This window comes from Trachurus trachurus (genome assembly GCF_905171665.1).
Source record: "Trachurus trachurus genome assembly, chromosome: 8".
Lineage (NCBI taxonomy): Eukaryota > Metazoa > Chordata > Actinopteri > Carangiformes > Carangidae > Trachurus > Trachurus trachurus.
The window spans coordinates 16,736,110-16,763,893 of record NC_139905.1 but is presented as its reverse complement, the minus strand read 5'-3'; the positions used below and the strand labels follow the sequence as shown (position 1 = coordinate 16,763,893).

The 27,784-nt window shown below is 40.3% G+C and overlaps 5 protein-coding genes across 7 annotated transcripts; 2 read left to right on the top strand and 3 right to left on the bottom strand.

Annotated features, from left to right (window-relative positions):
• Positions 1-202: 202 nt before the first annotated feature.
• On the bottom strand, positions 203-2,382 carry smim10l3 (small integral membrane protein 10 like 3). The gene is made up of 2 exons (XM_083977032.1): positions 2,025-2,382; positions 203-1,140 (listed from the first exon to the last, which is right to left on the bottom strand). The coding sequence occupies exons 1-2, from the start codon at positions 2,202-2,204 to the stop codon at positions 1,120-1,122; spliced, it is 201 nt and encodes a 66-aa protein (XP_083833158.1). The 5' UTR covers positions 2,205-2,382; the 3' UTR covers positions 203-1,119.
• A 3,010-nt stretch (positions 2,383-5,392) lies between these two features.
• Positions 5,393-12,987, top strand: rac1b (Rac family small GTPase 1b). Its single transcript, XM_083977962.1, has 6 exons — positions 5,393-5,743; positions 7,068-7,139; positions 8,056-8,173; positions 8,451-8,513; positions 11,023-11,182; positions 11,289-12,987. The coding sequence occupies exons 1-6, from the start codon at positions 5,709-5,711 to the stop codon at positions 11,417-11,419; spliced, it is 579 nt and encodes a 192-aa protein (XP_083834088.1). The 5' UTR covers positions 5,393-5,708; the 3' UTR covers positions 11,420-12,987.
• A 1,149-nt stretch (positions 12,988-14,136) lies between these two features.
• Positions 14,137-17,075, bottom strand: LOC310990046 (inactive serine/threonine-protein kinase 19-like). 2 transcript variants are annotated; one of them, XM_083977269.1, is made up of 7 exons: positions 17,065-17,075; positions 16,336-16,431; positions 16,098-16,240; positions 15,763-16,001; positions 15,333-15,430; positions 15,052-15,199; positions 14,137-14,391 (listed from the first exon to the last, which is right to left on the bottom strand). In XM_083977269.1, the coding sequence occupies exons 2-7, from the start codon at positions 16,427-16,429 to the stop codon at positions 14,346-14,348; spliced, it is 768 nt and encodes a 255-aa protein (XP_083833395.1). In that variant the 5' UTR covers positions 16,430-16,431; positions 17,065-17,075; the 3' UTR covers positions 14,137-14,345. The 2 variants fall into 2 exon arrangements, with proteins under 2 accessions (XP_083833395.1, XP_083833394.1); XM_083977268.1 differs by lacking the exon at positions 17,065-17,075 and adding an exon at positions 16,806-17,041.
• A 390-nt stretch (positions 17,076-17,465) lies between these two features.
• dxo (decapping exoribonuclease) lies at positions 17,466-20,156 on the top strand. Of its 2 annotated transcripts, none has more exons than XM_083977077.1 (7): positions 17,466-17,678; positions 18,100-18,590; positions 18,702-18,928; positions 19,124-19,343; positions 19,439-19,574; positions 19,789-19,883; positions 19,988-20,156. In XM_083977077.1, the coding sequence occupies exons 2-7, from the start codon at positions 18,106-18,108 to the stop codon at positions 20,115-20,117; spliced, it is 1,293 nt and encodes a 430-aa protein (XP_083833203.1). In that variant the 5' UTR covers positions 17,466-17,678; positions 18,100-18,105; the 3' UTR covers positions 20,118-20,156. The 2 variants fall into 2 exon arrangements, with proteins under 2 accessions (XP_083833203.1, XP_083833202.1); XM_083977076.1 differs by having other exon boundaries at positions 17,466-17,682; positions 18,104-18,590.
• A 183-nt stretch (positions 20,157-20,339) lies between these two features.
• On the bottom strand, positions 20,340-27,541 carry slc25a17l (solute carrier family 25 member 17-like). The gene is made up of 10 exons (XM_083977078.1): positions 27,241-27,541; positions 27,012-27,072; positions 26,147-26,213; positions 25,732-25,886; positions 24,996-25,112; positions 24,742-24,887; positions 23,597-23,692; positions 22,522-22,604; positions 21,958-22,414; positions 20,340-21,876 (listed from the first exon to the last, which is right to left on the bottom strand). The coding sequence occupies exons 1-9, from the start codon at positions 27,313-27,315 to the stop codon at positions 22,267-22,269; spliced, it is 948 nt and encodes a 315-aa protein (XP_083833204.1). The 5' UTR covers positions 27,316-27,541; the 3' UTR covers positions 20,340-21,876; positions 21,958-22,266.
• Positions 27,542-27,784: the final 243 nt, after the last annotated feature.

Sequence of the window (27,784 nt, the reverse complement as noted above, 5' to 3'; positions counted from 1 at the left end):
GGTTTTTCCTGTGGAGGCTTTAGTCTCTAAACATCTGTGGCACCTCACTGTGGATGCAGTTGTTTCAAGATAAAGTATGTCATAGAAAAACAATAAAAGACAATAAAATTAAGTATTTTACAAATTTAAATGAAGAATTACAAAAGAGGCTAAGAATAGTAATTTCATTAATTTATTACTTTTCAAATTCAAGCATCCTTATCCTCAATTCTCTGACCTCAAAACTCTGAATACACATTTATCACAGAAGAATGCAGCTACAAAAATAGTTTTGAAGGTAACACCTTTCACAAATGTCACCTTTCAAGTGCCACTGATACACAGAAACACAACAGTGAGTATGACAACCTGTGCACAGACAGAGAAGACATGCAGTGATTCCCTTTGATACTGCACTTACTGACAGACTGTAAATTCCCAACAGAACAGTTGTGGCAGCTGTTGCATTACGCTACAGCAAAACCCCTGTTGAAAGACCATGTACCGTTTATACAGCTAACCCCCTAACCTCCGATCAAGTGACTGAACAACAGAGGACAAAGTAAACATGCTTGTTTGTGTCATGCGGTGGAGATAATTACCTTTTAAATTAAAGTGAAATGGTTCCAGTTTTTTTCTGTGAGATGTTAACATTGATGCCTATAATAAACATACATGTCAGACAAGATAAAGAGAAGCTACAAAGTCCCACAGCAACAATCATCCGTTTTCACGTTCAAACCCACGCCACAGTCCTCGACATCCACAGACACGGCAGTGTCAAAGTCCACCCTTCATCCACAGACATGACGAGCGGCTCCTGAATCTCAGGTGGCAACTTTGAAAAGTGATCGTGCAGGAGCATCTTGTCCTTCCACCCTCGCACATCGCTGCTCACCTCAGCTCCTTTTTGCAGACATCACTGCCGCCCTTCCCCTGCAAAGGCACTGGGCTCATGTAACAAGGGCTGACCGCAACAACCGTTCCTGTCACATTGTTGGGTAGTTGTACCGGTCTGCAGGAGTAAACTGCCTCTCCAAGCTCTGCTGTGCAGCATCAGCCGGTTTTCTTTAGAGGACTGATACATGGCAGTGCTCACAGGTTATTGTTTTGAGTCCAAATGCAGGCATTGAAGATTGATCAGTGGATTTCAATGTGTACCTGTGAAGAGATGAGAGACCTGTCAGACAACATTCTACATACAAAATGAATGGATGAGACACTATTGAAGACAGTCCTAAAACCACCACTGACTTTGATTAGATTAGAATTTTAGTTAGTAGGTAAGAATTAATGATATTAGTGAAAAATTAGTTGACATGTTACTTTTTACAATGACTTTAGATGTTGTTTAATTGTCACCAGAATAGCTAGTTAAAGCCTGTTGCTTCAGATTTTTCCAGAAGGGTTCATACTAGCCACTAAGCTTCAACTTTTTCTGTACTGAAATACCAAATTGGGTTTTCGGTAATTCAGAAACTGTCACCAATTCATAACCTGCTCACTAGAGAGAGCACTGACAAGGCAATGTTTCCCTTGTCGAATAGGGTGTACATGTGGGATAGTGATGCAATACAATATTATTTATATATTGCACATAAATATCCAATTTGAAATACACAATTTGTTGTACGCACTACGCAGCATCAGAAACCCCTGTCAACTTCCTTGTGATTCAGCCACAGCCACCATAGTGAACATGAAGCAATATCAACACTTCACTGGAACAGTTTAAATAAAAGCTGAACACCAGATCATAAAAATGTTCATTGAGGTAAGTTACTGCAACACTGTGGTATTATACTGTATATTCAAGTAGCCTGGCTATGCCTGTAAACTAAAAAATCATCTAGCCTACTATCCATCTGCAAAGAACAAATAGTTACAAACAATATTTCTGCTGACATGCCCAACTCAGCATTAAAGGGCCTTTCCAATCAGCTGTTGGCTTATTGACATTAACCGGCTGGTACACTGGAAACCTAATTAGTAGCGCGACAGCCTGTGCCTTTCACTAAACAAAGGTAAAGAGTTAGGATAATTACCTGTAGCCTGACATTGAACATCATCGAAGCGACGAGGTAGATGTAGGGGAATCTGATTCGCAGTCGCCATGCGAGATCAAAAAATATCAACAAAGTCCTCGTCAAGCCTTTGGAAAACACTCCGTAAGACCGACCAGCGGAGCCCGAGAACCGGAGCACTAAATAAGTCAGACCCGCCATAAAGGCGAAGTCTGCCCCGGCGGTTATCTCCGGTGACTGGGCGAGCTAGAGCGGCGAGCAGGCGAGGAAAGTGGTGAGTGATGTGTGACAGTTCATATTTCTATCGCTGTCTCACTCCGAGCTCCATTTTTGTTTTTTAACACTGGCTGCTTGTGTTGGCAGAGCTGCTCCACCCCGAGAGCTTCTCCACCGATCCCTGTTATGGTCACCAGTCACCGGGAGGACCAGTGACGGTGTGACACACGGAAGTCTGAGTGTTCCTTTAATCAGAGCTACTTTATGCCCCGAGTTCAGACTGTCAGGCAGACTGACGCGCAAAGCCCACAGGTACTGCCAACTAAGGTAGGGCTTTGTGAAATGGTCAGCAGCACACATAATTAAGAAAAAACAAATAATACATTATGTGTTATGATGTTTAAAGCAGAAGTAAGCGGAATATTTGTGTTGATATACGTCTTATAATAATATAATATCTCCTGACAGCAATCACTTATATAGAGTGTTTGGTCTGAACCACGGGTCTGTCAGTCACTCTGCTCTGCTGTAAGCCGAGGAGAAAATGTTCCTTGTATCCTACAACCTTTATCCAATGAGGAACGGTCCTCTCTGTGTGTGCAGCCAAGGGATGCGCGTGAATGTGGTGACGTAGGGACGAGGGCGGGGACTGCTAACTCCATCGGCTGACAAGAAGTTAGCCAAAACGACCGGATCGCTTACTTCTGCTTTAACTCTGACAACAACCCTTTTGTTCAGTTTTTTTAATTGCAGTGCCAAATTCATATTCAAATACGGCACTTCTTGTAATAGTGTACAATAAAACCAAAATTGAACACAGAAATTAGTCCCATAAATGAAATTGACTTTAAATTAGGCTAAAGTCTTAACATTTATCACCATGTCCATATCATGTGTCATTGTAATTATTCATAGGCTAAACTGATGTCCAAACATATCACTATCAACGATAAGCTTGATGCTATTTCTTTTATAGTGAATTAATTTGAACATTTTCCATTCTTTTTATAAATCTCTCTTAAGAATACACATTTGCTTGAAGTATATTTGACAGACACAATCCACAATTTGTATCACATGGTTACTGACAATTTGTGTACCCATATTAACTCATATGGCAAAATGCAATTGTTATCTTGTGTAGGCTTTATTTATAACCAAAATGAGCTTTATTGGCCACGTTTGTTCACCAGGAATTTGCTCTGGATCAATTTACTTACATAGCTACAGGTCATACAGTCATGGGCATTGGGCAACATGTACAGATCAAACTTAGACTGGAAACAGGGATACAAATAGTGTGAGTGTTCATGGGACTGTAAGAAACAAGTATAGATATTGCATGCAAAGTTATTAGATGTACATATAAGACAATAGTTATTTAATTAGTACCCTCAGATATAGGGTGACATCAGGTAAATTGGGCCATCAGGTAAAATGAGCCAGTTAAGGTTTGAGCCTCCTAGCTTTTTAAGTTTTAACAGGCAATGGCTGTAAATGATTTCAAATTGTTGCTACAACTGTACTTGAAAAAAAACAATTGATTTGAGTGGTCTCTGGTTGCTGTTGTGGGTGGGACAATGCTTTATATCCAGCCTGCTGAGGAGAAGTGTGCGAAAAGTGGCCTGGCAAACAAATTTCACTTGAAACTGATAAGGTTGATAACTCCGTAAAAAAACAGATCTACAATAGAAAATGTGATTTATAATACACATTGTGATTCCCCCCATTGGATAGAATGCAAAATTCTTGCTAAGCTTACTTATTTTTAATTTAAATGCATTTTTTGTGGGTGGCTCAATTTACCTTAATGCATCATGGTAAATTGAGCCATGCATTTCAGCTAAAATGGGCCACATACAAAACACAGTCTTACACTGAAGTTACACAGAAATTGAGGGTGCAAAACATGTTCAAAGTTAGATATATATCCAAGGTTGGTCAGTGCCACTCATGGTGCCATTAGCACTGTGGGGGAAAAAATGGCATCTATAATGCCACACACACACATACACACACAGTAAAAGAGCTTATAACATAGTCAGTTAACAAAGAGCATAGCAACAACATGATCATGTAATTTTAAAATGCATTTTAAGATTAAAAAATGTCTTCAACCTCTTATGTATTCACTGTTAATGTTAAGTTTAGTGTTGTAGTTTAGTAGTAGTGTCAATTAATTATTATAATTTAAATGATTTCTGCTAAAATTACTGTGTTGTTCTCTCTTGGCCCAATTTAACTGAACGGGTGGCCCATTTTACCTGAACCTTCATCGTACCTCGAGAGGGAATATCCCGATACTTTAACTCTCATAATTCCAAAATAATTATACTTTTTAATTTTTTTTTCACACAGAAACATTTAAGAGACCTATGTCGATTTTTAAAAATATCAATGGATTTCATGCATAGCGTTTTTGATGGTGTTATTAATCGTTTACCAAAAAGTGGCCCATTTTACCTGACTTCACCCTACGTAGCCTATGTATACTGGAATGTATAATCTTGAAGATAATTTGTGGATGTATTAGATTGATTATGTTCATTTTGTCTTCTCGTGTATATTAGTTATTTTTTTCTTGTGTTCAGACAATGAAATCAAGAATGATGTTACCTGCTTGACAGTTTGGACTGTGACTCCAGTCTTCCCCACTTCTGGGGAAGACTGGAGTCACAGTCCAAACTGTTATGTTTTTGCAGGGCTTTTTTTTTTTTTTTTTTAAATAATGAAAATACAGAATGAGATCAGACTTATCCTTAAAGCCCTTGATTGTATGTTGCTAGGGGATGCTGGTTACTTGGCCTGTAAGGCAACTTTCAGGAAAAACTTCAACATAATCCTACTCCATCGAAATCAGAAGGCATGTCCTGTTGACGTCAGTTCCTCCCTCGGTGTCACACCCTCACTTGTCCGTCTTGTTCTTTATTTTCTATTATTTATTTTAACCAGTCGAGCCCAAATCCTGGTTTTAGCTACTTACCTCCCAATTTATTTTCTCCCAAGATTTTTTTTTTTTTAATATAGAGACAGCAATGGACTGTCAGCTGCCTGTTTTAAGGACGTTTTTTCAGTGGGCGTATCAACCCCTGCGCACAACCACACACCGGATGCAGCATCTGGTGGGTGGTGGCGGTGGCGGTGTCTAGCTTGATTTTTTTTTTTTTTTTTTCCTCCTCAGGGGTGGTGGCCGCTGTTTTGCTTCACACAGCTTCCCGATCAGCGCACGAAAGCATGGGAATGTCGAGAGGGAATTTCTGAGTTAAAACTTGTGTTAAAGTGTCGGATAAGTTGCTGTAAGTTCAAACACGGCCTCTTCCACATCCACCGGAGCTCCGCCGTGAAAACCGAAGGGCCCGTTAAAGGAGAGACGTTGGATTTTGGAACGTTTCGCCAGCGGAGCGAATCCCGGACAAAGGAAACGAGACGTGCGCTGCTAACGTTAGCTGGCTCCCCGGGCTAACTTAGCATTCCTCTAGCTGCGGCGCAATGCAGGCCATAAAGTGTGTCGTTGTCGGAGACGGGTAAGTTTTAACTTTTAACGAGTTAACCGTGGAACTACGATGGGCATCCTGCTTAGTATTTTAACTGAAGTGAGTGTGTGTATGTGACATTAGCTGAAACAATTGTCACCGGACTAGTAGTAACGTTAGCTAATGTTAAAGCCTTTTCCAGCTCCACAGATTTTTTTCTCCCCCAGACGAGTTAAAGTTAGCCACTTAAGCTTCAACTTTATCTGTTTATGTTTCACCAATATTAAAATGTAACCTCAAATCTCGGCTAATCCCACAAAGGTTATCTGATATAGCTAATTATTACATTACAAACAAAAAAAGAGCCAACATGCAAGTGGTTGGCTAATCTTTGACTGAAGTTGTCCCGGTTACATTGTTTTCTTCACACTTGGGTGAGTCAGACATCAGTGGGCAGTTCACCTATCCCTCCTCTAAGCTGCAGTTTAAATGTGCTCACAGTATGTGTCAGTGGAGAAGTATGAAGAGTTTTTAATCTGTCATTTCATTGGTGCGAGCTGCTGTGCAATGCACTGTTATGTTGTTAACTTACACATGTTGCGCATTTCTAGCCTTTGATAACGTAAAAAGAAAATAAAAAAAACCCGCGATTCTCTCCCGCGACAGTTAAAGACTGATGAAGGATTAAATACCAGCTGGAGTCATTTTCTGATGTGTAACAGTATGTGGGAGGTCAACACACTCATAAGTTATTGGTCAGGGTGTGGTGGATACCGCAGCAGCAAAGTCGCTGATGGGTCCATGACTGTGTTTAGTTTATTATTTTCGATTTTGACCAAGAGGAACCTTGGAATAGATTGGTTTCATACGAAATGGTACAACTCTTAAGTTTCATATTGACACTTATACCTCCAAGAGAAATGTTATAGAATAATTTTACTATCATCACATTCATTTTTGATTTGAAGGCTTCAAAAGAGTTATAACAATTCGTTAATTGATTGGCAGGTTAACAGAAAACTGTGCCAATTAGAAGAATTAATCAATAATGAAGGACAAATTTGCAGGCACAACTGCTAAAAGTTCACTGTTTGCAAATTTGCTAGTTTATTTGTGTTTTAAATTTGGGTCTCCGAGTTTTGAATTGTAGGTTGGACAAAATAAGGGCTTTTATTACGTCACCTTAGACTTGGGAAAACATAATGTTGTAAACCAGATGCTGACCTGCTTATTTGTTACTACCTAAAAGCCAAGGCCTGCTTTACATAATAGGAAATTACATTACACCTCCAGAAGGGCTTTTTGTGCTTCATCTCTTTTGGGGTAGAATCAGAAAAATCAAAGAGCTAATTTTCCCTATTTCTCTGTCCCCCAGAGCTGTGGGTAAGACCTGCCTGCTAATCAGCTACACCACCAATGCCTTTCCCGGAGAATACATCCCCACAGTGTGAGTATCTGAGAATGTAGCCCCATATGAATGTTTAATTTATTTATGTCGGACTAGGAGTAGGGATGCATCAATCCGATATTAAGATCGGATATTGGCCCAGATATTTATCTTAATAGCTAGATCGGATATCAAATAATGTGGCTGATCCATGGCGCCGATCGATTCACTTAAATTCCGTCTATGTCTGTGACACTACATGCTGCTACATCATGTGTCAGCAGCACGCACAGCATGTCAGTAGACAACAAAGTCAGAGCAACAACGGTTTACAAAGTTAGAAAAGTAATGCCTGACGCCTTTACTATTTTCTACATGTCAAGGTATACAGTTAGTTAATTCAGCAGTGGTATTGAATTGGTAACGGGTATCAGTTGATATGCTAAGCCCAGGTATCAGTAATTAGCATTGGGACTGAAAAAAACAGATTGGTGCATCCTAGGAGTACTAGTTCAACACTTATCACTTGTCTCCACCCGTGTTTCCTGTTCAGTCACAGCATGATGAAAGCGGCATCTTACTCTTCAGTTTCTTTTTTGTGATGGATATTTGGCTGCCTGCCGGACAGGTTGTATTCACTGCTGCTGACTGCAGCTGTAATTAAGAAGCTTTAATGTTACGGGAAGTTACGAGGAAACCCTGCAACTTATCTGATCCTAGACCAGCTGTGGAAACTCCGTTGACCTTTATCTGTCTGATCCGCCTGCATGGACCAACTCAGCAGGCAGTTAATAAACAACATTTTGTGTTTAGTATAGTCTGAAAGAATAGGTGAAGAACATTTTCAAAAAGCAGCTGATACACTTTAACATTTTAGTGTTGATTTCCTGTCATAAATTATTTCTGTATATTTTTTAAATCAGCTTATGTAAAGCATGATGTGCTCGGCTTGTACTCACATAATTGCTTCTGTCAGGTTTGACAACTACTCTGCCAATGTTATGGTGGATGGAAAGCCGGTGAACCTGGGCCTTTGGGATACAGCAGGACAAGAAGATTATGACAGACTCCGCCCACTTTCCTACCCACAGACGGTACAGAAAACATTTGACAATGCTGTATTATATTTCTATTATTATTATTATTATTATTATTCTCTTTCAAACATGGAATTTGCCTTGAAGTATATTTTGATGCTGGTGGTTCCCTTACGTAATCCATTTGAAAAATATGGGAGCTTAGAATGAATAAGGAAGTTAGAAGGAAAGAAAACACCACACCTTTGTTAGACAGGAGCACAGGAGATTTTTTTTTCTCTGCAGGAAGTGATTGTTACGGGCTCTGATTGCATTGTTTTCTTTCTCTTATCAGGATGTGTTTCTCATCTGCTTTTCGCTCGTGAGTCCGGCCTCGTTTGAAAACGTCCGTGCCAAGGTGAGTGGATGGAGGGCCTGTATGAGATAGAGTGGAGGTTGTAAAGCCCTTTGCATGGACCCTTTTACTGATTTTTGATAAGCCTTTTTTTTTCCTCACAAGGAGCAACTTGGTTATGATAAGATTTTTTTTTTCACCCTGGTTTCTGCTGAGAATCCAAATCAGTTTATTTGCAGTCAAATCATTTGGTAGCAAAAAAACAACATTTTTATTGCATTTAACTGTCTGGTGGAGTGTCATAAAATGCTACAAACACACTTACGTCCGCTGTTAAATGATTTGTTAAGTGGTGCTGATCCAGTCAGTTGATGCCAATGTGATATTAAAAAAATAACCAGTTAAAAAAAAAGAAATTACTGAAATAGTATCACTATAACTGGTGACTTTGTGAGGATAATGTTAGCAAACGTTTTTGGGGGACAAGTCAGGCTATCCGAGACTTCAAAGGTGACTTTTTTCCACTTGAGGTGACATGTTGAGCAGAAACACTGTGTAGACAAAGCGATATACAATGAGCACAACACGACATCTTTACTATTCAGTTTAATCACATTATTCTACATGAAAAGTATTGTTACCCCTTTGTGCACATTAGGTTTCAAGCAAAAACTTTGACCACACCCAGATGATGTGCACGGCAGCATATTAGATGCATTGTTATGTTTCCATTCCTGGCAGTGAATGGTTCAGCACCTTAAAGCGAATACCGGTATACAGTCCCCTGTTCTATTTTTAATGGACGGATGTTTAAGGTCTGAATCATCGATCAGAGCATCTCAGCATGGCATCCGGATAATTACAACCTTTTATAGATCCAGTGTCATGATGACTGTGCATGAGGAGTTTGCCAGCTGAGCAGTATCTGCATACTGCCCATTAGCTCCAAATAAATTATAAATAAACATTCTGGTCAGATTCAGCTTTTTTCAGAGTTTTTGTCAGCTATGGCGACAGAAAGAGCTGCACTCTGAACTGTTGTGAAGCAGCTGCTTATTGATATGTTTGTTGATTATGAAACAATGGGGAAAATGGGAAGCAGTCTAATTTTTATTAGAAAATGGGTAAAAACACTTAATGAGGCATGTATTTGTATAGTGGTTCACAGAATTATTTCTGTAGTGAATATTAGACTTGCATTGTGACCAGAAGAATCACTCCAAATGAATGATGTTGCTTGATATCTGATGCAGGGCCAGCTCTTGGCATAGGCGATATAGGCGGTCGCCTAGAGCGCCAACTGCTGGAGGGGCGCCCCAGTCAAGGGGGGGAAAAAAAAAATTATGATAATACTAATAATGATTTATGTCCGCTGGCGCCCCCTCACTTTTCTGTGTAGAAAAAAACCCCCAAAACAATAAATAAACAATGACAAACATGTTCCTAAATTGGCAGATACCTGTCTGCAGCAGGAATGCTCTCACGCCGTTTTCTTAAACGCACATTTTTACTGTAATTAGTACGCAGTAGAAATGCGGTTCAACTACCGTGATCGGGAAACTCTCCTCTTTCAAATACGCACGGCCGCACGCCCTTGATGACCTGTCAATCAAAACACCAACTGTGAAGCGCTTCGAAACAGCAGTCGTTCAGAGGGAGAGAGAGAGAGAGAGAGAGAGAAGCAGAGAGGATGATGACGGTGCTTCAGAGGCTGAAAGTTCTGACTAATTTGATGAGGAAGATTATGAAAAAAGAAGAGAGAGTTGAGACTTCAGCCTGCTCACACAGCAGGGCATATAGGGTATAGGCTAAATATTGTAAATTTTGTGTTTTTTGTCTATTTAGTTGATATTTGGAGAAATGTTCTCATTTAGGGCTACACACATCTCATGAAGTTTGAAATGTAACGTGAAGTCAATATTTAGCTTCTGTTATCCCACATTTGAGACATTTGGTGAGAATGACAGTTAGGACTAACATTTATGCTCAAAAAGCAATTTCACAAATCTTTTTCTACACTTATCGCCTTATATCATACAGTATATTCCACTGCTTTTGTGAAGCCCAGACTTTCGTATACCCATTTCAAGCACCACAACAGTTTGTTCTCATGATTGTGAAGAGACACATTTTTTCATGTCTTCACCCAGGATTTACTCAATGCAATTTTACTGATTGTATGTGCAAGTTGTGTATCTCAGGGTCAGAGAGGACATAGAGATACACTGCTATGTTATCGTTATGATCATTATGATCATTGTTGGGGGGGCGCCTGAGAGTAATCTCGCCTAGGGCACCAAAATGGCTAGAGCCGGCCCTGATCTGATGGGAGTGCAACGGCTTGTTAACAAGTTTACAAGCTCAACCTAAAAGCTGGTCATAACATGTGCAGTCTTTTTTTTTTTAGCTTGTCGTGTTGCCCACAGGTGGTTTAAGTGTACTCTCTGCTTATTACCAACCTTTACCGTGCTGGTGTTCCACTCACCACATTGATATCAGTGCATATCTGTAGTAAAGCTATACACAATAGGCTGTGTTCAAGATATCTAACGGTGTTGTGGTCTGTGCACAGTGGTACCCAGAGGTGAGACACCATTGTCCCAACACTCCTATTATCTTGGTGGGCACCAAGTTGGATCTGAGAGATGACAAGGACACTATGGAGAAGCTGAAGGAGAAGAAACTCTCTCCGATTACCTATCCCCAAGGACTGGCAATGGCCAAAGAGATTGGTAACGGCACATGTCAACTAAAACTTGTTTTATCTGCTGATTTTTGCTCAAATCTTTAAAGAAAATGAATATTGATCCAGAGGCTTTCTCTGTGCTGCTTCCCCAGGTTCCGTCAAGTACCTGGAGTGCTCAGCTCTGACTCAACGTGGCCTTAAAACGGTGTTTGACGAGGCCATCCGGGCCGTCCTCTGCCCTCCGCCTGTCAAGAAGAAGGGGAAGAAGTGCACTCTTCTCTAAGACTTCCTCCACTTGAATCGGTTACAGGGGAACATGACCGCTAGTGGTGAGGGTGGCTAAAAGACACAGGAGAAACACACCAGTATACACACAAAAAACAATGTACTTCAGTTTCTTTCCTTCCATAAGTGTAGCTACAGCAGTTATGCCAACCATTTCCATGAAAATTCTGACATAGGGTCATATTTAGGAGAAGGGGTTGATGATTAGAGACCCTAGTTCTTTCCTAACAACGTATACTGTATAGACGAGACTATGAAATTATAAAAATCTTGAGGCCTTCTGAAATGGATTGGATGTTTTGTAAAAATGGACCGTGGAATGTTTTCAATTTGTTCTTCCACTGGTTGTCCACCTTTTTTTGTTTACAGTCTTGGTTGTTCGTTTTGAGTGGAAGAAATATTGCCAAATACATTCTGCACACATACTGTATTTTAGCCGAAAAGACAACTTTTTGTTCTCTTGTCTCAAACCTTTAAACCTTCAAAATACAGCTGACAAGTTGCTGTTGTATGCTGCTGTTTGCTCAGCTACATGACGAATGGCATATTGTTAATTTCAGTTTCACTTTGCAAAAGGGCAGTCTTGTGTCATCGCACTGTCAAAAAAGAGCTTGATGCAAACATCTGTGAAGTTCTTTTTGCCTCAAATTAATGTTAGTGTACCATAATCTCTTAACCAGGAGTTACTTTTCGGCACCATTCATGTTCATTCTTATGGGTTGAATGGTGCTTGAGACGTACTGAAAACATCAGACTGGGGAAAGGTCTGCTGACACCAACAGTGCTATTATTAACCCCTGAAAAATCTAAAGGATCCAGTATTTAATGTGTTTGGCTCCAATTGGACCTGTCAATTTATGGTATTTTTCTTTCCTCTTTGCAATGTTTCCCTAGAATTGTCTCAACTGTACAGCTGCCCAGGAGTGCAAAGCTGAAAACTTAATTAGATATTGGATTAGAACTGTTTAGGTGTTTGGTGGTGGGGATCAAGAGCACCTTTAATGCTCTGTGGGCATTTATCAGAAACCTTTTGTGCAGCACATTTGATTTTTAACAGCATCACTACTGGCTAAGCAATGTCACTAAGAAGAGCATTTATGCCTGCTAATAACAGTAACAAAGCTACTGTCGGTTATGGTGTAGTATACAGTGTACTCATTTTTGTTATAATCATGTGATTGACTCTATTTTGTATCTTTCTTCACAGAAGTTACACTTCACTCACTGTATTGTCAAACTAACACTATGAATATCCTTTGTTTATTACCTCTACAGTTAACGCTACCTTAATCTCCCTACAAGCCTAGCTTTTTGTAATTAATGCTGATAGCATGTATGTGCAACATATACTGAAAACTAAGATTAGAATTGCTACAGTTATATTTTTTGCCTATTTACAAAATGTATTTGAACTACTAGATCAGGGGTTAAGTACATGTTGCTCATCTGTATTGTATTCCGACATCAAGCTGTGCTTTAATTCAAGCCAATGTTGTGACTCTTTAGTTTTATGGATAAAAGCTATTGTCACTTTTTGAAAAAGCCAATAAATTCCAGGAAAATGGACTCTACTCTGTGTCTTTGCTGGGCAACACAAGATGAATTTTCCTTTGATGCCACATTGGGAACAACAACAAAACTAGACCTGCAACAGTTTGTTGCTTAATCTGTCAACAGAAAATTAAGATGAAACTACATCATCTTTTTTGTGTTTCATGAATATCAAAACTTTCTGTGCTGAACATACCGGTAATTATGGAAAAAAACTAAATATCTTTGATTGGGTTTAAAACATTTTTAAATATACATATTTATGACTAAATGTTTAATTATGAGAGTAATCAGCAGACTAATTAATGTGGAAGTAATCACAACTGTACGCAACAATCGGTCTGAAGGTACAACTGGTGGATGTTTTGTTGAAGCCCAAACTACACCCAGACTATACTTAACTCAGACTATACCGGAACATGTTGATGCAAAGAGTGAACAGAGAGATTTCAGATTGTCATGGTCTGCGACGTGCCAGGAGTGATAAGATTTGAGCGGTCGTATTTCACCATTACTCGCCTGTATACCATGTGACTGAGCTGGAGTATCCCCATTGGCCATTGCTCTTTCAAACTAACAGTACAAACTGGTTGATTTACTGGATTGTATACAACCTGTTGACAACTCGGTGCATTTGTTGCTAGATAAAGAGACTACAGAAGTAAAACCAGAGGCTAGAGGCTTGGCCACCTAACAGTGAACATAGTACCATATAAACTTTACTAGGTAAAATCCTGTAAAATCTTATGGACTTCGATACAACTGCAATATATCTAAGTGTTCAGAGTGTTAAGCTTTGATCAACACTCTTAGAAAGGCATCTATTTAAATGTTGATGTAGTTTTCAGTGGTGCTTTAAAGCTAGAGGTATTTATGTTTCCCCACTTAAACTTAAAACAGTACAGCATTACCTCTAACTACAAGCTAAGTAATAATATATATTTTAAGTAACACATGGCATATGTCAACACATAATCCTTCTAAATGTTGAAAAGTATCTTATTATATACACAAAAGTATACAACAGGTATACATACCTAATGGACAGGTTAGTGGTTTTGACAAACCTGGCAATAAGTAGTTTCATGGTGTACATGCAGTAACGCTCACATGAGAAAGACACATGTCATATCATTTTTATTACAATATAAGTCAAAACCTGACTATACTGTGTCAACATAATTGACAATTCATAAACCCACAAGGTTTTTTACAATCGATATGGCACAGAACCGAAATCTGAAATCTTAAATGAATTCACATATCGTCCTCATACAAACACTTTTCACAAAGCTTTGTTCATCTTGTGCATTTTCACATCTTCAGTTACTCGTTGATTTAAACTCAATGTCCATCAGTCTTGTCGCAGTGTCTCAGGAATCCACAAATCGCAACAATGTCCCTGAAGTTGTAGGTATGCTAGAAAGAAAGAAAACAAAGTCTATTCAGTAAATTAGGATGTAACAATATAAAATTCTCCAAGTACCCCATACAAATGTGTCAAATTGGTCACCAGTAAATAGAAGTTAAAAATAGCCGATTAAAGCAATTGTAGGTGTGTTTTTTACTTGTCATAAATCATTTTCTGAGTGAGAGTATTGAGCTGGTTCTTTTTGAAGGTTTCAACAATAACCACATGGACATTATTTAAAGCGTTTTTGCCTCCATTTTGACAGCACATAGTGAGATAGACAGGAAAGGGGGAGGCAGAGAGAGGGGGAATGACATGCAGGAAAGGTCCGCCCGACGCGGGAATCGAACCGGGGACGCCTGCGCCGAGGACTGCAGCCTCCACATGGGGCGGCCGCCTCAACCACCGCGCCACACACACCGCCCCATGGACATTATTTAAAACCTGAGGGCTAGCACCTATCTCATGGGCTGCCCAAGCATGTAACAGAAAAACCCTTCAATTACTGAGCTGTGAAGATCATAAATCTGAGAGCAGCTGCACAAAGTACCTGGCCTTCTCATTTGACAGATGGGTTAACTATGACCTACTAGAAAACATCCAGTTGAAACTCAACACTTTTCAGAATTATTAGCATCCATCTGGTACAAACAAATAAACAAATATACCTTTCTACGAGCTCCGCACCAACAATGTCGTGGATGTGATACTTCATGTGGAATTTAACTTGTGAGTTTGTTCGCCGCTCCTCCAACTCTGACTTTAGGACTTCACTATATTTGGACTTCTTCACCATGCCAAGCACAGCTTTACGACCTAGCAGGGAAAACAGCAAGATGGTCAGAAACAAACACTCAAACAATTAGCACGGCACTGTTGAGAATCTTGTAAAAAGGAGAAGGTGACATCATTGGGGTTAAGTTTTGTTGACACTGTCTCAGACACCCACCCTGTATAAAGTACTTGGTGAATTTGCCAGAGTTGGGAATGGAGAGCCACCAGCTGCCTGCGTCCCTCACAGTCAGGACCCCTGACTTCACCAGTCCCCTGGGTGGTGAAAAAAAAAAGCATGTGCTGATCTTTGAAAATGGTTAAGACAAGTGTGAGGTCTCAGTCTCAGATTTTGGCACAAGTCACTTACAAAAGTTTTCTTTGTGCAAAGTTGCAGATACATAAACTTGAGTAACTTTATTCCCATTGCCCGAAGGGTAATAGATTAGATGTTGAAGGGAAATTTTCAAGTTAGAAAACATTTCAAATATTTGAATACATCTCAGAGTGAAATTCCTCACAAGATGAGTAATTGTTGAATGAATATTTTTTTGTAACCATGTCTGACAAGGATTGCATGAAAAGAAACAGAGAGGGATCTTCCGTACGTTATTTCCGAGTCTGTAAAGAGGAACTCCCGCAGCATTTTGTCTTTGCTGAAGCTCAGATCCGTGCAAGAGGAAGTCAAAACTTTCTCCAGGAACTTCTCCACTGTTGCCCGTGTCACTTTGCCCTCCTGTTCTGCCAGCACTTTGGCCTTGTAGTCTGAAGTGAAAATCAGCCCAAAGGCTTCGGCGTCAAACCCAAGCTGGAACATGAGCAGTTCTGCTTGTTCTCGAAGTTTATTCTGTGAACCACAAGGATGGAAGAAGCTGTGGGTGGTGGTGTTTTCATATTTTCATAGATAAACGTGACATTTACTCACACAAAAGAGCAAACTTACCACTTCCTTGTCCACTAAAGTCTTATCATTGTGTATACTGTAGAGCTGGTGCTTGAGCACAATTTGAGGCAAGGCATCATTGAAGAGCTTCCTGGGAAACAGCGTCATGAGGTACTCAAGGGTCGCTCTGATGTCAGCTGGCCCTTTGAGATGAGCATATGAATGGGAAGTTAGTAAAGGATATAAATACTCCTTAAATTGTGTATGAAACTGCAGCCCCATCGGCACCGCCACCTACCATTTTCATCTCGAACAGCTCCAAACTTCTCTGGGCCGCATCGTCGCTTCTTCACCTTGAATGTGTCCGAAATCAGAGCCCGTTTCCTGTTCATACCTGGGGGGGGGGGGGGGGAGAAATTATGTCACAGAAATCATTACTATCAATCAGCTGATCAAACTAACACCACACAGAATCCACGTTTTCCACAAACATAACAAATAGTTGTGTATAATACTACACTCCCTGTCCTGTCAACTTTTGATGAATTAAACGTGATATAGCGACACCAGTAATAAAACGGTAAACTAACGGCCACTCCTTGTCTAGAAAGACTCGTGGCCCGATTAAAATGTAACTTTAACACATTAACGTTAGTTCCCCACTAGTTCACGTTTCTAACGCAGATTATAGGTCTGATAATAATGCCAGTCTCTCATATTAACTTGGGAAACATATGTTGTCAGTGTAAACAACTCGACAGGACCCACCGGGCACTTTTGTCTTTTCTTGTTAGCCGAGCTCGTGCTGCTAACTGCTAAGTAACGCTCCGTTACTCGTTCACCAAACAACGAGCAGATACCGCAGCAGCGAAACTGGCTTAAAACTCTTGTCTGTTAGCTAAGTTACTAATAACACTAATGTTAGTATCCACATCGTTGTGTCTCAATTCAACGACACACAACGAGCACTGCCCGTCCGAACGAACAAATTTCAAAATTATATATCGCCTATATTTGTAGGAAGTACCTCTGCTACCACCGGGCGGACTGGATGTTAACCTGCACCCGGAAACAGTTTGATGTTTATAGTTGTGCTGCGTTCGCGACAACTCGGAACTGGAAATTTCCCCACCTCCTCCTTGAAAAAAGTGCAATGAACGCCACCTCAGGTCAGCGCTCCCACTCGGGAAAAATCTACCTCCACTTTTTGAATCAGTTGTCAGACGTCACACAATAATGTGCACCCGCGCAAAACCACACCATCAATTAAAAAACAAACAAACAAACAAACAAAAAAGACAAACACCGTCAATGGAAAAAAAAAAAAAAGAAGAAAAAAAAAGAAAAAAAAAAAAAAAGAAGAAGATCCCGAGTTCCGAGTGGTCTCGAACGCAGCATTAGTTTATGATGCTAGATAGCTAGCCAGCTAGTAGCCTACAACCTATCCATGCTACAACCATAGATTGTGCAGTATTTATGTGTTTTTCTCTCGCTCGCTGTCACTTTTTGTATTTATCAGAGAAGATGCTGAAAAATATCGTAGCCGTTTACACACGAAGTTCTGTTTATTATTTTAACTGACTTAGCATGCAGAGAAACTTTGCGTTAGCTTAGCTGTCTCTGTTGTGTATTCTGACCAAGGTACGTTTTCCTTGATTTACCTTTAGTTTTTAGACATAAAACATTTTATACATTAAAATACATGCACGTTAATAAAGCATGCATGTTTACTCTATGCGGGCACGCCATACAATACACACAAAAAATACACTATGTACTTGTAAACAGTCACATAAAACACTAATTGGAATGCAGCGATCGGTTTGATTACAATGGACTTGATTTGCGATGGATTTTAAGTTCAACTTTATTTAGCCTACCCAGGAAAATATAAGCAGCTAAATGCAGCACAACGACATAATCATAGTAAACAACACAAGTTACTAGACTGAACAATACTATAGTGTACTGTAAGCGCTAGATACTATAAAGCAAAACTGTCACTAACATTTGACAATTCAATACTATCATCAGTTTGTTTCATTGCTCTTCTCTCTATCAGGCAGCTATGGACCGCCACAGATCCCACAATCGCTTATCCAGCTCCCACAACCATCAGTCAGCATACAGAAGAGAAAGAGATGACAGTGAAAGAAATCAGTGTGAGACCAAACGCTCCAGACCAAGTCACCAGCAGCAGCAGCAGCAACAGCAGCAGCATCAATCTGAGTCAGCTCCCCGGCAAAACCCACTCAGCTCTCGGGGTTTGAGCACCAGAAGGGAACTCTATGAAAGAGACTTTCCTGTGTACAAACAGCCTGTTGAAGTAGGATGTTTCTCCCTTGACTCTGAGCGTAGGTTCTTCAATGACGGCAGGCAGATGAGATACTACGTAGAACCTGACAGAAGTCCTAATTTTGACCTGAGGGATGGATACAAGGATCGCTTTGTAAAGAGAGATGACGGTGTGAAGGAGAAGCTGGACCACATGCTGCGCTGGGTCGTAGCCAATAGAGCAAAGATTGACTCAAAGGAGGCCACGGCCTCATCACGGTGAGTGTACACAGAGACAATCAGATGCTACTGTGTGATCTATAGTCTTGTAATCACAGTTGTGGATACCTGTTGGAAGTATTTTGTCTGATCACCTGCTGCCCTCCTCAGTGCTATAGATGTCGACTTTGTGACATGGCGGGGTCATCTGACCAAGCTGCTCACCACTCCCTATGAGACACGCGAGGGCTGGTTGCTGGCAGTCACCAGGTTCAGAGGCACACTTTACATCAGTGAAGTGGAGACCGAAGCTGCTCGCAGAGATCGAGAGAACCGCACTGAGAAGCATGAAGAGATGATGTACTGGGGGTACAAGTTCGAGCAATACACATGCGCAGGTACTAAAGTTTATGTAGTAGAGAATAATTTATTTATTCATGATAGTTAGTCAGAATTAGACATTATCTCATAATTGTGACTTTCCATCTGATGTTTGACCAAGGTCATGTTTTTAACAATATCCAAAAATAAAAATTGCAGTGTTTTGGTAATGTGATTGATAACTAACACTTGGTCTTTATCCACCCTTGTAGATGACATCCACAGTGTACCTGACCCAAGCGGGGTTGTCAACACTAATGAGGCCTTTTGCACTGTGGTGCAGACTCGGCTTGCAGATCACAGACTTCTGTTCTCCGGAGAGGTGGACTGTCGGGATAAAGATGCTAGTGCTCCTGCTCCTCCAGCCTGCTACGTCGAGCTGAAGACCTCTGCAGAGATCTGTACGCCAAAACAGAGGAGCAACCTACACAGGTGGACGATGACACCCAGCATGTTGTCTGTTATCTAATTGATGTTAGATATACACTTTATTGCTATTTTTTAGTTTCATCATTGTGGTTCCACAGATTCAAACTGTTGAAGTGGTGGGCCCAGTCGTTCCTTCCTGGAGTCCCTCGCGTCGTAGCAGGTTTCCGGGATCATGAAGGAGTAGTTGTTTCTGTGGAGACTTTTCATATCTCGAAGATTTCACATCTCATAAAGGTATTGAGTAGTTCTTTTAAAAAATATATATATATAATCACACCACCACTTTGGTCCAGACAGAAATGTCAGTAAACGTTGGATTACCATGATTATTTTCTGTGCCCAGAAGATTAATTCTTCTCACTTTGGTGATTTAGCTTCGAGTACGACTGAGCTTACAGTCCTGTCGACCTGTAGTCTTCAAACTGTCTTCGATTTTCTCTCTGAACAGAATGAATACAACTGCTGGAAGCCAACAGTCTGTATGAACTTCTGCTGTGATTTCTTGTCCTTTGTGAAGCATGTGGCTACTGAAGACAACCCTAGGTGAGTAACCATCATACAGACAAGACCGAACTTCTTCAGTTACAAGTTGCTTGTGTTTTTTGTACTTTTTTGCTGTTAATACAACATTATTGTTTCCATTCCAGTGTGGTTTACCTGTTCTCCTGGGAGCCCCGCAGAGATGTGACCTTCTCCATCCACAGGGACTCCCAGTATTCATTCCTGCCACACTGGTTTGTCCAGGAGATGACCAGTAGTCCGGACTCGCACCGTTAGTCCTAATTTACAACAACTGATCAACTGCAGGTGTTGATATACTGTATGTGACCTCCAGTGGTGTGAGGACAACTCCATGACTCTATGGAGGGATTTAAAGTTTTTTATTTCTTCATTCATAGAAACTAAGTTATGTTTGTTTTAATGTGACATGTGGTTATTTTAAATAAATTACAGACGGCATTGCTGACATTGTGTCTCAAACTTTATTATTCTCCAGTTATGACAATAATTGAAATCCCCAAAACAGTGGTATTTTAATGTAAACACAATTAGAAAAGAACATTTAAAAAATGATGTAAATGAATGAATACTTCAAGTATGTATTGCATCAGCAGTTACAAAAAATGTCCATGTAAACTGTTAAGACAAAACATTTCAGTGACATGAAGTCCATTGTGATAGAAAACCAGATGCCACTAGAAAAACACAGGAAAGAATACAAAGAATACAGTAATTTATATCTGTGGTGTAGTTTAGTCACAATTGTACAAATGTGTCACCAGCTTTGCTTTTTTTTTTTTTTTACTCCACACTTTAACCAGATTTGGATTTCTTCATTATTAAAGCTCACGCATCATCCTGCCTCACCTAACCTAATGTCACTATGTTTACTCTGAGCTTTCTGCTATACTAACATTTAGCCATCATCTTTGTATCTTTTACATCAAAGCAGGAACCCTGATGACTAATCTTAGACTTGCAGTGTTCAAGTGCACCTCTGACTCAACAAAATGCCACATTTACTAACAGCAGGTTCATGAGTCAGCAATAAGGTATGAGACCAGGTTCAAGTTACGACTGAGCCGGCATGATGAAAAGCAAGCTCAAATCTGGTCAAAGTGCCATTTGTAGTTTTTGGTAAATTGATTGTGCAACTTGCAACTAGGCTACACCACTGGCAATCGGTGCACACCGACCAGTCAACATTATGTCATGACATTTCAAAACAGCAACATCAACAACAAACTCACAAGTAGAGCCTTGTGACACACAGTGTAAATTACTGCAAACCCCGACTACCCTTCACTACCAGAAGACACAGATAAACAGTGGAAGACACCTGCAGGACAAAATGTTAAGAGACTGTAGCTGGAGAGCTCAGTGTGTCATGGTTTGGTTAATTCATCACCAGTTATCACAGCACCTGCATGAGGTCATAGTTACAGTTACTCTGTGATATATTTCAGAGGCACTTACTGCAGTATTTTTACTCTTGTAACCGTTACTTCCAAACTCTCATCGAAGGCTAATTACCCATTCCTTTTTATATTAAATTCATCTTAATATATTATCATTTTAAAAATTAAAACCTGCCTAAGATGAAAACATGTGTGCAGAGATCTTACACACAAATCCATAAATATGAACCGGAGCTCTGCCGTTCATAACTGTTATTACTGCTCATTTACTTGTGATAATGCCATCTTGTGCATCTTCTGATAGGAAATTCAAAAACATTTCCATGTTGCATATCATCAATCTTAGTGAATCTCACTGTTACACATAAGACGGAGTGTGTGAGGAATGGTCCAGTGGCTTAAATCAAGGCAACACATGAGTGAGAGGCCTTAATGGTGTCAGTTGCAGCAAACACCTGATGTTACAGATAAGGTTTTGACGTTCTGGGAAATATGCATATTTGTTTTCATTGGCTTCATTTTAATTTCTCATAGGCGAGTGAATCTCTCTGAATAGTGATGACATTTGTCTTTGCAAATGAAAACACGCTCTAATTAGCTTTGCCATCGAGTGGTTCCTTTGATTAAGACCGGTGCCGCTTCAGCTCTGTTCAACAAGCAGCTTGTCTCAGAAGGGTCGGTGAACACAGCAGTCAGGCCAAATCAGGATGAATACATCCTTACATTCAAACTTATTTGCATTTTTCACCATTCATTTTCTTTGCCATGTCGAGAGAGATTCACTTTTACTGGTAGATAAGACAAAGGGTTAAAGGTTAAAGGTTAAAACAGAGCATCATTATCATTAAGTATTACATCAACTTCTCCATGTTTTGGGCCAGTGTGGGAATCTATGACCTTTAAGGCATCAATCCCATTGCTTGTTACATTTTATGTGACTAACTGTCTGGCAAAGCCTACCAACAACAGGTGTATTAATGCTGCGATGTACTGACGCAGTTGTGTGTTCACTGCTTCAGTTTCTTGTTCAGGCCCATGACTCTGAAGGTAGCGGCGGTGATCTTCTCGTACACGACAAACATGAGGGCAGCTGTCAGGACAGTCTGTAGCAGCTTGGCCTCCAGGCCCTTGTACAAACCCAACGCACCATTTTTTCTGTAAAAGAAAAAAGAAAGAAATAGAGCAAACATGTAAACATAAATGGCATATTTATGACCATCTATTTTAATACATTCACTGGTTATATTTGTAGCTGTTCTCACTTGATTCTGTCCATGAGCAGGGAGAAAATGTTCGAGAGGCTTCCAATGACGCCGCCCTTGCCGTCACCTTTGTACTGACCAAACTGATGAGAGAGCACATGACAGGTTATCGTATGTCAATGACACTTGATATGAATTTCTTTACTTATTGTGAATCCTGTTAAAGAACTGACGACTCTATCTAGGGATTCTTGCTCAGCTCCTTGGGGTTTGAACAAAACACCATGTTCTCACAATAATAAAAAAAAAAGGTTTAACTTTTATAAACATTGTATCTGCATACATGTATAGGTATGGGTATATTTGAGTATATATCTTATGATTTATGAGTTGTAACATTGACTTGTGTCTTTCTTTTTTTTAACACATATTCTATATTTTTACCTTTGACACTTATGACAATGTTTTATTTCTCCTCTTGCCAGATATGTTTTATATACATTATACTGTCAAAACAAATCTGGAAAATGGCTTTCTCATTTTGGTATTGTTAACAAATCCCATGAGACAACTATAACTAATGATGGCTCTCAAAACCAAATATCCTGGTATAAATCTTTAACAACAGGTCACAAATAAATGGTTTCATTTCCAAAAAGGGCTAAATACCTTCTTTAAACAGCTGAGTGCTGAAGAACTAAGCTTGGCATACCTTGGGGACTACTTTAATTGGAGATTAACACACATAATACATGATTGTATTAATAGGAAAGGAGAGGAATACAGTGCTGCATGTTCACAAATCACTAGGACCAGACCTGTTGCTTGGCAACTGAACCAGCTGAGTTTTTACTCTACAGTTTCTATACACATCATCATGTCACCCAAAACATCAGTGTGGCTCATTGATGTGTTGCTTTATTTTATTTTTTTTGACAGCTTTTGAACAACAAACAGCCATCTGTGGCATAGAGGTGTACGCTGTCCGGGTCTGTATTCACTGTTTGTGGTCTTTTATTTGATTTTTATGTATAAGAACGTAATATAACAGAACATCAGCAGCAGTGGCTACTATTTGAGACCTACTGGGAGAGTAAACAACCAAAAGTGGACTTTGATATGAGATAGTATTTACCCTCAGGATGGCCTGAACTGTCATAAGAGGATATGTCGCAGTGGTAGCAATGGCCTTTGCAATGGCTCCAATGAGAAAGATCTCTGCTGAGGATATCTGTGGTAGGAGACAAGGAGTTAATGAACACTGTTTTCAATAATCAGTTAAGTAGCTCTGTGCTGTTTGCTCCATGCAAGTTACAGCACAAATATGATATCAAAACATGAAATGGGTCATGACGAGGCAAATTAATTAATTTTTCACACTTGAAGTGGCAACATCCCTGAGCCATGATCACAGCTCTCAAGCTATGAAATTAAGATCCAATTTCTGCTTGAAGTGCACAACGTGACAACAGCAGAGTGCACTTTTCAGTGGACACTGTGTGCTGCTGGTATTTGTCCAAACACAAACAAAGAGTTTTTATATTGAAAAAGTAAAATAAAAATCACCCTGTACATAAGAACACGTGCTTCTTTTCTTTTTAACACATAGTGGCTTTTGTTTTAATATGCACTTTACCTGTATTGCCATCTTGTTTTTATCCTGAAGCACATTGAGTTTATGCTCGTCATATGAAATGTACCATAAACTGTTTTGGGAGTCACATTTCGCCTGTTTGCTTCCATCAGCATATTGAACATCTCTGCTGATAAACCCAGCATCGTGTTTTTCTGCTTTTATCTTCTACTTCATTACAAACAATGACAGAATTTACAGCCTGTTCCCCCTCAGCCAATTATAATGAATCAACACTGCCGCAGCGTTTTATCAGAAAACAAACTTTCCCATCAATCAGGTGCAAAATCTATGAGGTGTCAGTGAATTTCGGAGCAGGGAGGAACTTTTCCAAATCTGGGTCAGTGGGTTTACCATATGAAAAACAGCACGTGTAAGAAAAACAGACTGGATCAGCAAAATGTTGTTGAATTGTGTGCTATATAACATTGACATTATCTGCAAATTCAACTGTCCTCTACAATTAATAGTCAATGGAAATTGAAGATATGGGAAAAAAAACTTGTAAAAGTAGCCATGTTCAGTTAAATATTATATTAGACTCCCTGTGAAGCAGTCTTGTTAAAATGTTGAAATAAAAAGAGGATAGTTTAGATTAACTTTGATGAGTATTCAACCGACAACGCCTCGCTTCTGTGTCCTCTCACCTTCCTCCCGCCCTTGCCTGCCTTTCTCTTCATGGCCTCATAAAACATGAACTGAACAGCCGGGTTGAGGACGAGGATGAGAGAGGGCAGAGTGCCGTTCCACAGCGTTCCCACTCCCTCATTGGCTATGATCTGTGAGAAAGCATCTGAGAGGGAAAAGACACAAACAAACAGAGCAGGGTTTTACACTTACACAACGCAAGGAAGCAAAAACATTTAAACTATAATACAGGTACGCTGTGTATATCACACACCAAATATGCCCCTGTACCGGGTCTGCTGGATGTCTTCGTTCCTGAACTTTGCCCCCTGCAGCTTCAGGCGCGTGTTGACCACCCACATGGGAGTGGTCAGGACCACGTTCACCACACCTGCATGAACCAGAGATCGTCAGGTTTCTTGAATCATTCTTCAAAAAGCTGTTTTTGTCTTAAAGGGTGGGTCATCATTTGACAGCAATACACATTCCTGTCAATGGTTTCACAATAATCCCTAATCGGTGTACAGGTGCCACAAAGAAATGCAGCCACATAGACGTACATTCAAGTTGAAATGATTATTCCATTTGTCAAACACAATAAAAAGGTGATCAAAATAATTGATTGGTATTATTTATGAATTCCCTTTTTGACAGTAGTTTTCAATAAAATTCTCTGGCTGAAGCATATGTGATGTGAAGATTTATCTCTTTTCTTGGTTTCATATCTTTGCAGGAGGAGGAGCTTTGATTTTTGTGCACTTGAGTTTTTAAATAATTTATTTAACAAATGACTTATCACCCAAATTTTAAAAAAAATAATGGCCAAATTGATCACAAATTAGAAACTGTTATCTGCAGCCTCACAACATAAACAATGCTGCTGTGGGAACTTAGGGAATGCATTCAACTTTGCTCAGGCCTCAAGGAGAATGAAAACATGGGGAAACTTCCCAGTACTTATTTTCACAAAGTCATCAATGAATATTATTTTTTACTGCACAAGTGTTTACCTGCTACAACCCCCATGAGCAGGTCTTTGCCGGGTCTGGATTCGCCCGGACCAGATGCCGCCAGCCTCTTCAGTGTGTTGAAGGTGTAGAAGTAGACAAAGTTGGAGCAGCAGAGACTGGAGATGACTGGAAACCAGCCTCTGTACAGAGACAGACTGGGAGCAGCGGTGGAGAGTCACTCAAACAGTGAGCGTCTGATTATGTCTTATCATCAGCTTATTGATGAACCTGCTAATCGTTTTCCTGACTAATCCCCTTGTCTATAACCATGTCAAAAAAATACATTTGAAGAAGAGGAGCTGGAAACAGAATTTGATTAGTAGTAACAAAGCTTCTGCCAATTAATTGTTTATCATCTAAGTAATAGATAGACCAATAGACATGGTAGACGTGTGTGGCACACAACTCCACTTACAGGCCTTCTTCCTTTGCAATCTCAGCCAAGATGACGGGGGTGGAGCGCGACTTTCGCTTCTCATCCACTGAAAACAAAACAAAAACAAAAGTCAGTGAATGATTTTGTCTGAGTGTTTAAGGGTCACTCCACCAAAACAATACCACTCAGCTTCGATGTTTACTGAGGCACAGTCTAGAGTCTGATGAAATGCCATCGGGGTTATCCGAGCTAAGTTCAGCTAAGTTTACAACTGAAACTCCCAGTTAAAACCTGAGGTCAGGGAGTCTGATGCACATGGGTGTTAGCCAGGCAGGAGGGACTTGAGAAAGTGAAGTAACGAGTAAGACAACAGAAACGTCAGACATCATGGCTGCAATCTTACTGATATTTTCTCAATTGATACAGTTTGTCCTTGGTTAATTAAGTGTCACTTAAAAAGAAATTCTCACATCCCAAGGTGATGTCCTCAAATTTCTTGATTTGTGCAATAAACAATAAGGGGCAGGAAAACCATAACATATTCCATTTTGAGAATCTGAACCCAGGAAATGTTTAAAATAAAACAATTAATTGATTACCAGGACAGTAGTATATGAAATGCACATGGCCTTGTGTAGATGGGCGTGACCTGAGCTGCTTTATCTAATGTGGTTTGTTCTTATGTCCCAGCTTCAAACTGGGTTACTCATCTTTAAGAGAGTGCAATAATAAATTAGTGGACGACTCCTTTACACCTTTGAGCTGAAGTTACTGGTGACTTTATAATGTCTTGGTGCACATTCACACTGACTGAACTGATCAGTGATCCCTGTTTGGAGCTGCTGCTGCTGCTGCTGCTATCAGCTCACCTCTGTACAGGATGATAAGACCTCCTCCAACTCACCCTGCAGTCTGCTTTTGGCCGTGTCCAGAGGGAAGAAGACGCTCATAGCTGTCACACTCCCCTGGAGAAAGACAAAAGTTTGTTTGTTTGTTTTATTATTTTTGTTTGGGTCGACCAATAGGTTCAGCACCTCCATGTGTTTTCACAGTGCTAGCATTAAACTTCCTGGCACAGACAGACACATGTTTTAACATGAACTTAGCACATCTCCTCTTGTATCTCTGCTCACCAAAGCACCTGCCACAGCGTGAACCAGCGTCTCGTAAGACAGGAGGCCGACAGCCGAGCCGCCGTTGTCCGACATCTCTGCAGCCGCTCCCCGGTCCGGTCGGTGGGTAACACGGGCTGAACACCGGGGAAGTAACCGCGGAGGAAGAGACGGAGAGAGACAGAGAGACAGTCGGCGGTCTGTCCGGTTTTTCAAGCTGCGGTAAAACGCTGCGGGGTGAAGGAAGGAGGCTAAATATTCCCGGCTACTACAACCCTCTATGCTACTACAACCCCATGGTATTTACAACCCGACGGCGGACAGAAAGAGAAAACTGTCGGCTCCGGCGGTTCCTCCTCCCAGCGGCCAGTGATTGGTGGAGGAGGGCGGAGAGTTTCTTCCTCGTCGTCGGTTTGTGTTGAACAGGCCACAGAAACAACGACGGAACCGCCTGCTGGAGCGGAGGCTGGAGCAGGAAAATTGATCATGCTGGTAATCAATATTCAGCATTTGAGATTTTTGACTGTTGCTTAGACACTTCGAGTGATACAATGTAGCTACACAT

What these genes read in the sequence shown, in the direction of transcription:
- smim10l3 (XM_083977032.1), bottom strand. Translation starts at nt 2,204, where the DNA reads ATGGCGGGTCTGACTTATTTAGTGCTCCGGTTCTCGGGCTCCGCTGGT. An exon ending in TGTTCAATGTCAGGCTACAG is followed by an intron (nt 1,141 to 2,024) that starts GTAATTATCCTA and finishes ATCTCTTCACAG; the next exon opens with GTACACATTGAAATCCACTG.
- rac1b (XM_083977962.1), top strand. Translation starts at nt 5,709, where the DNA reads ATGCAGGCCATAAAGTGTGTCGTTGTCGGAGACGG. An exon ending in GGAGAATACATCCCCACAGT is followed by an intron (nt 7,140 to 8,055) that starts GTGAGTATCTGA and finishes TGCTTCTGTCAG; the next exon opens with GTTTGACAACTACTCTGCCA. An exon ending in TTGAAAACGTCCGTGCCAAG is followed by an intron (nt 8,514 to 11,022) that starts GTGAGTGGATGG and finishes GTCTGTGCACAG; the next exon opens with TGGTACCCAGAGGTGAGACA.
- LOC310990046 (XM_083977269.1), bottom strand. Translation starts at nt 16,429, where the DNA reads ATGAACAGGAAACGGGCTCTGATTTCGGACACATTCAAGGTGAAGAAG. An exon ending in AGCTGTTCGAGATGAAAATG is followed by an intron (nt 16,241 to 16,335) that starts GTAGGTGGCGGT and finishes CTCATCTCAAAG; the next exon opens with GGCCAGCTGACATCAGAGCG. An exon ending in CTTTAGTGGACAAGGAAGTG is followed by an intron (nt 16,002 to 16,097) that starts GTAAGTTTGCTC and finishes TGTGGTTCACAG; the next exon opens with AATAAACTTCGAGAACAAGC.
- dxo (XM_083977077.1), top strand. Translation starts at nt 18,106, where the DNA reads ATGGACCGCCACAGATCCCACAATCGCTTATCCAGCTCCCACAACCAT. An exon ending in AGATTTCACATCTCATAAAG is followed by an intron (nt 19,575 to 19,788) that starts GTATTGAGTAGT and finishes CTCTCTGAACAG; the next exon opens with AATGAATACAACTGCTGGAA. An exon ending in GCTACTGAAGACAACCCTAG is followed by an intron (nt 19,884 to 19,987) that starts GTGAGTAACCAT and finishes TTTCCATTCCAG; the next exon opens with TGTGGTTTACCTGTTCTCCT.
- slc25a17l (XM_083977078.1), bottom strand. Translation starts at nt 27,315, where the DNA reads ATGTCGGACAACGGCGGCTCGGCTGTCGGCCTCCTGTCTTACGAGACG. An exon ending in ATTGCAAAGGAAGAAGGCCT is followed by an intron (nt 25,887 to 26,146) that starts GTAAGTGGAGTT and finishes CGCTGCTCCCAG; the next exon opens with TCTGTCTCTGTACAGAGGCT. An exon ending in GCTCATGGGGGTTGTAGCAG is followed by an intron (nt 25,113 to 25,731) that starts GTAAACACTTGT and finishes TGGTTCATGCAG; the next exon opens with GTGTGGTGAACGTGGTCCTG.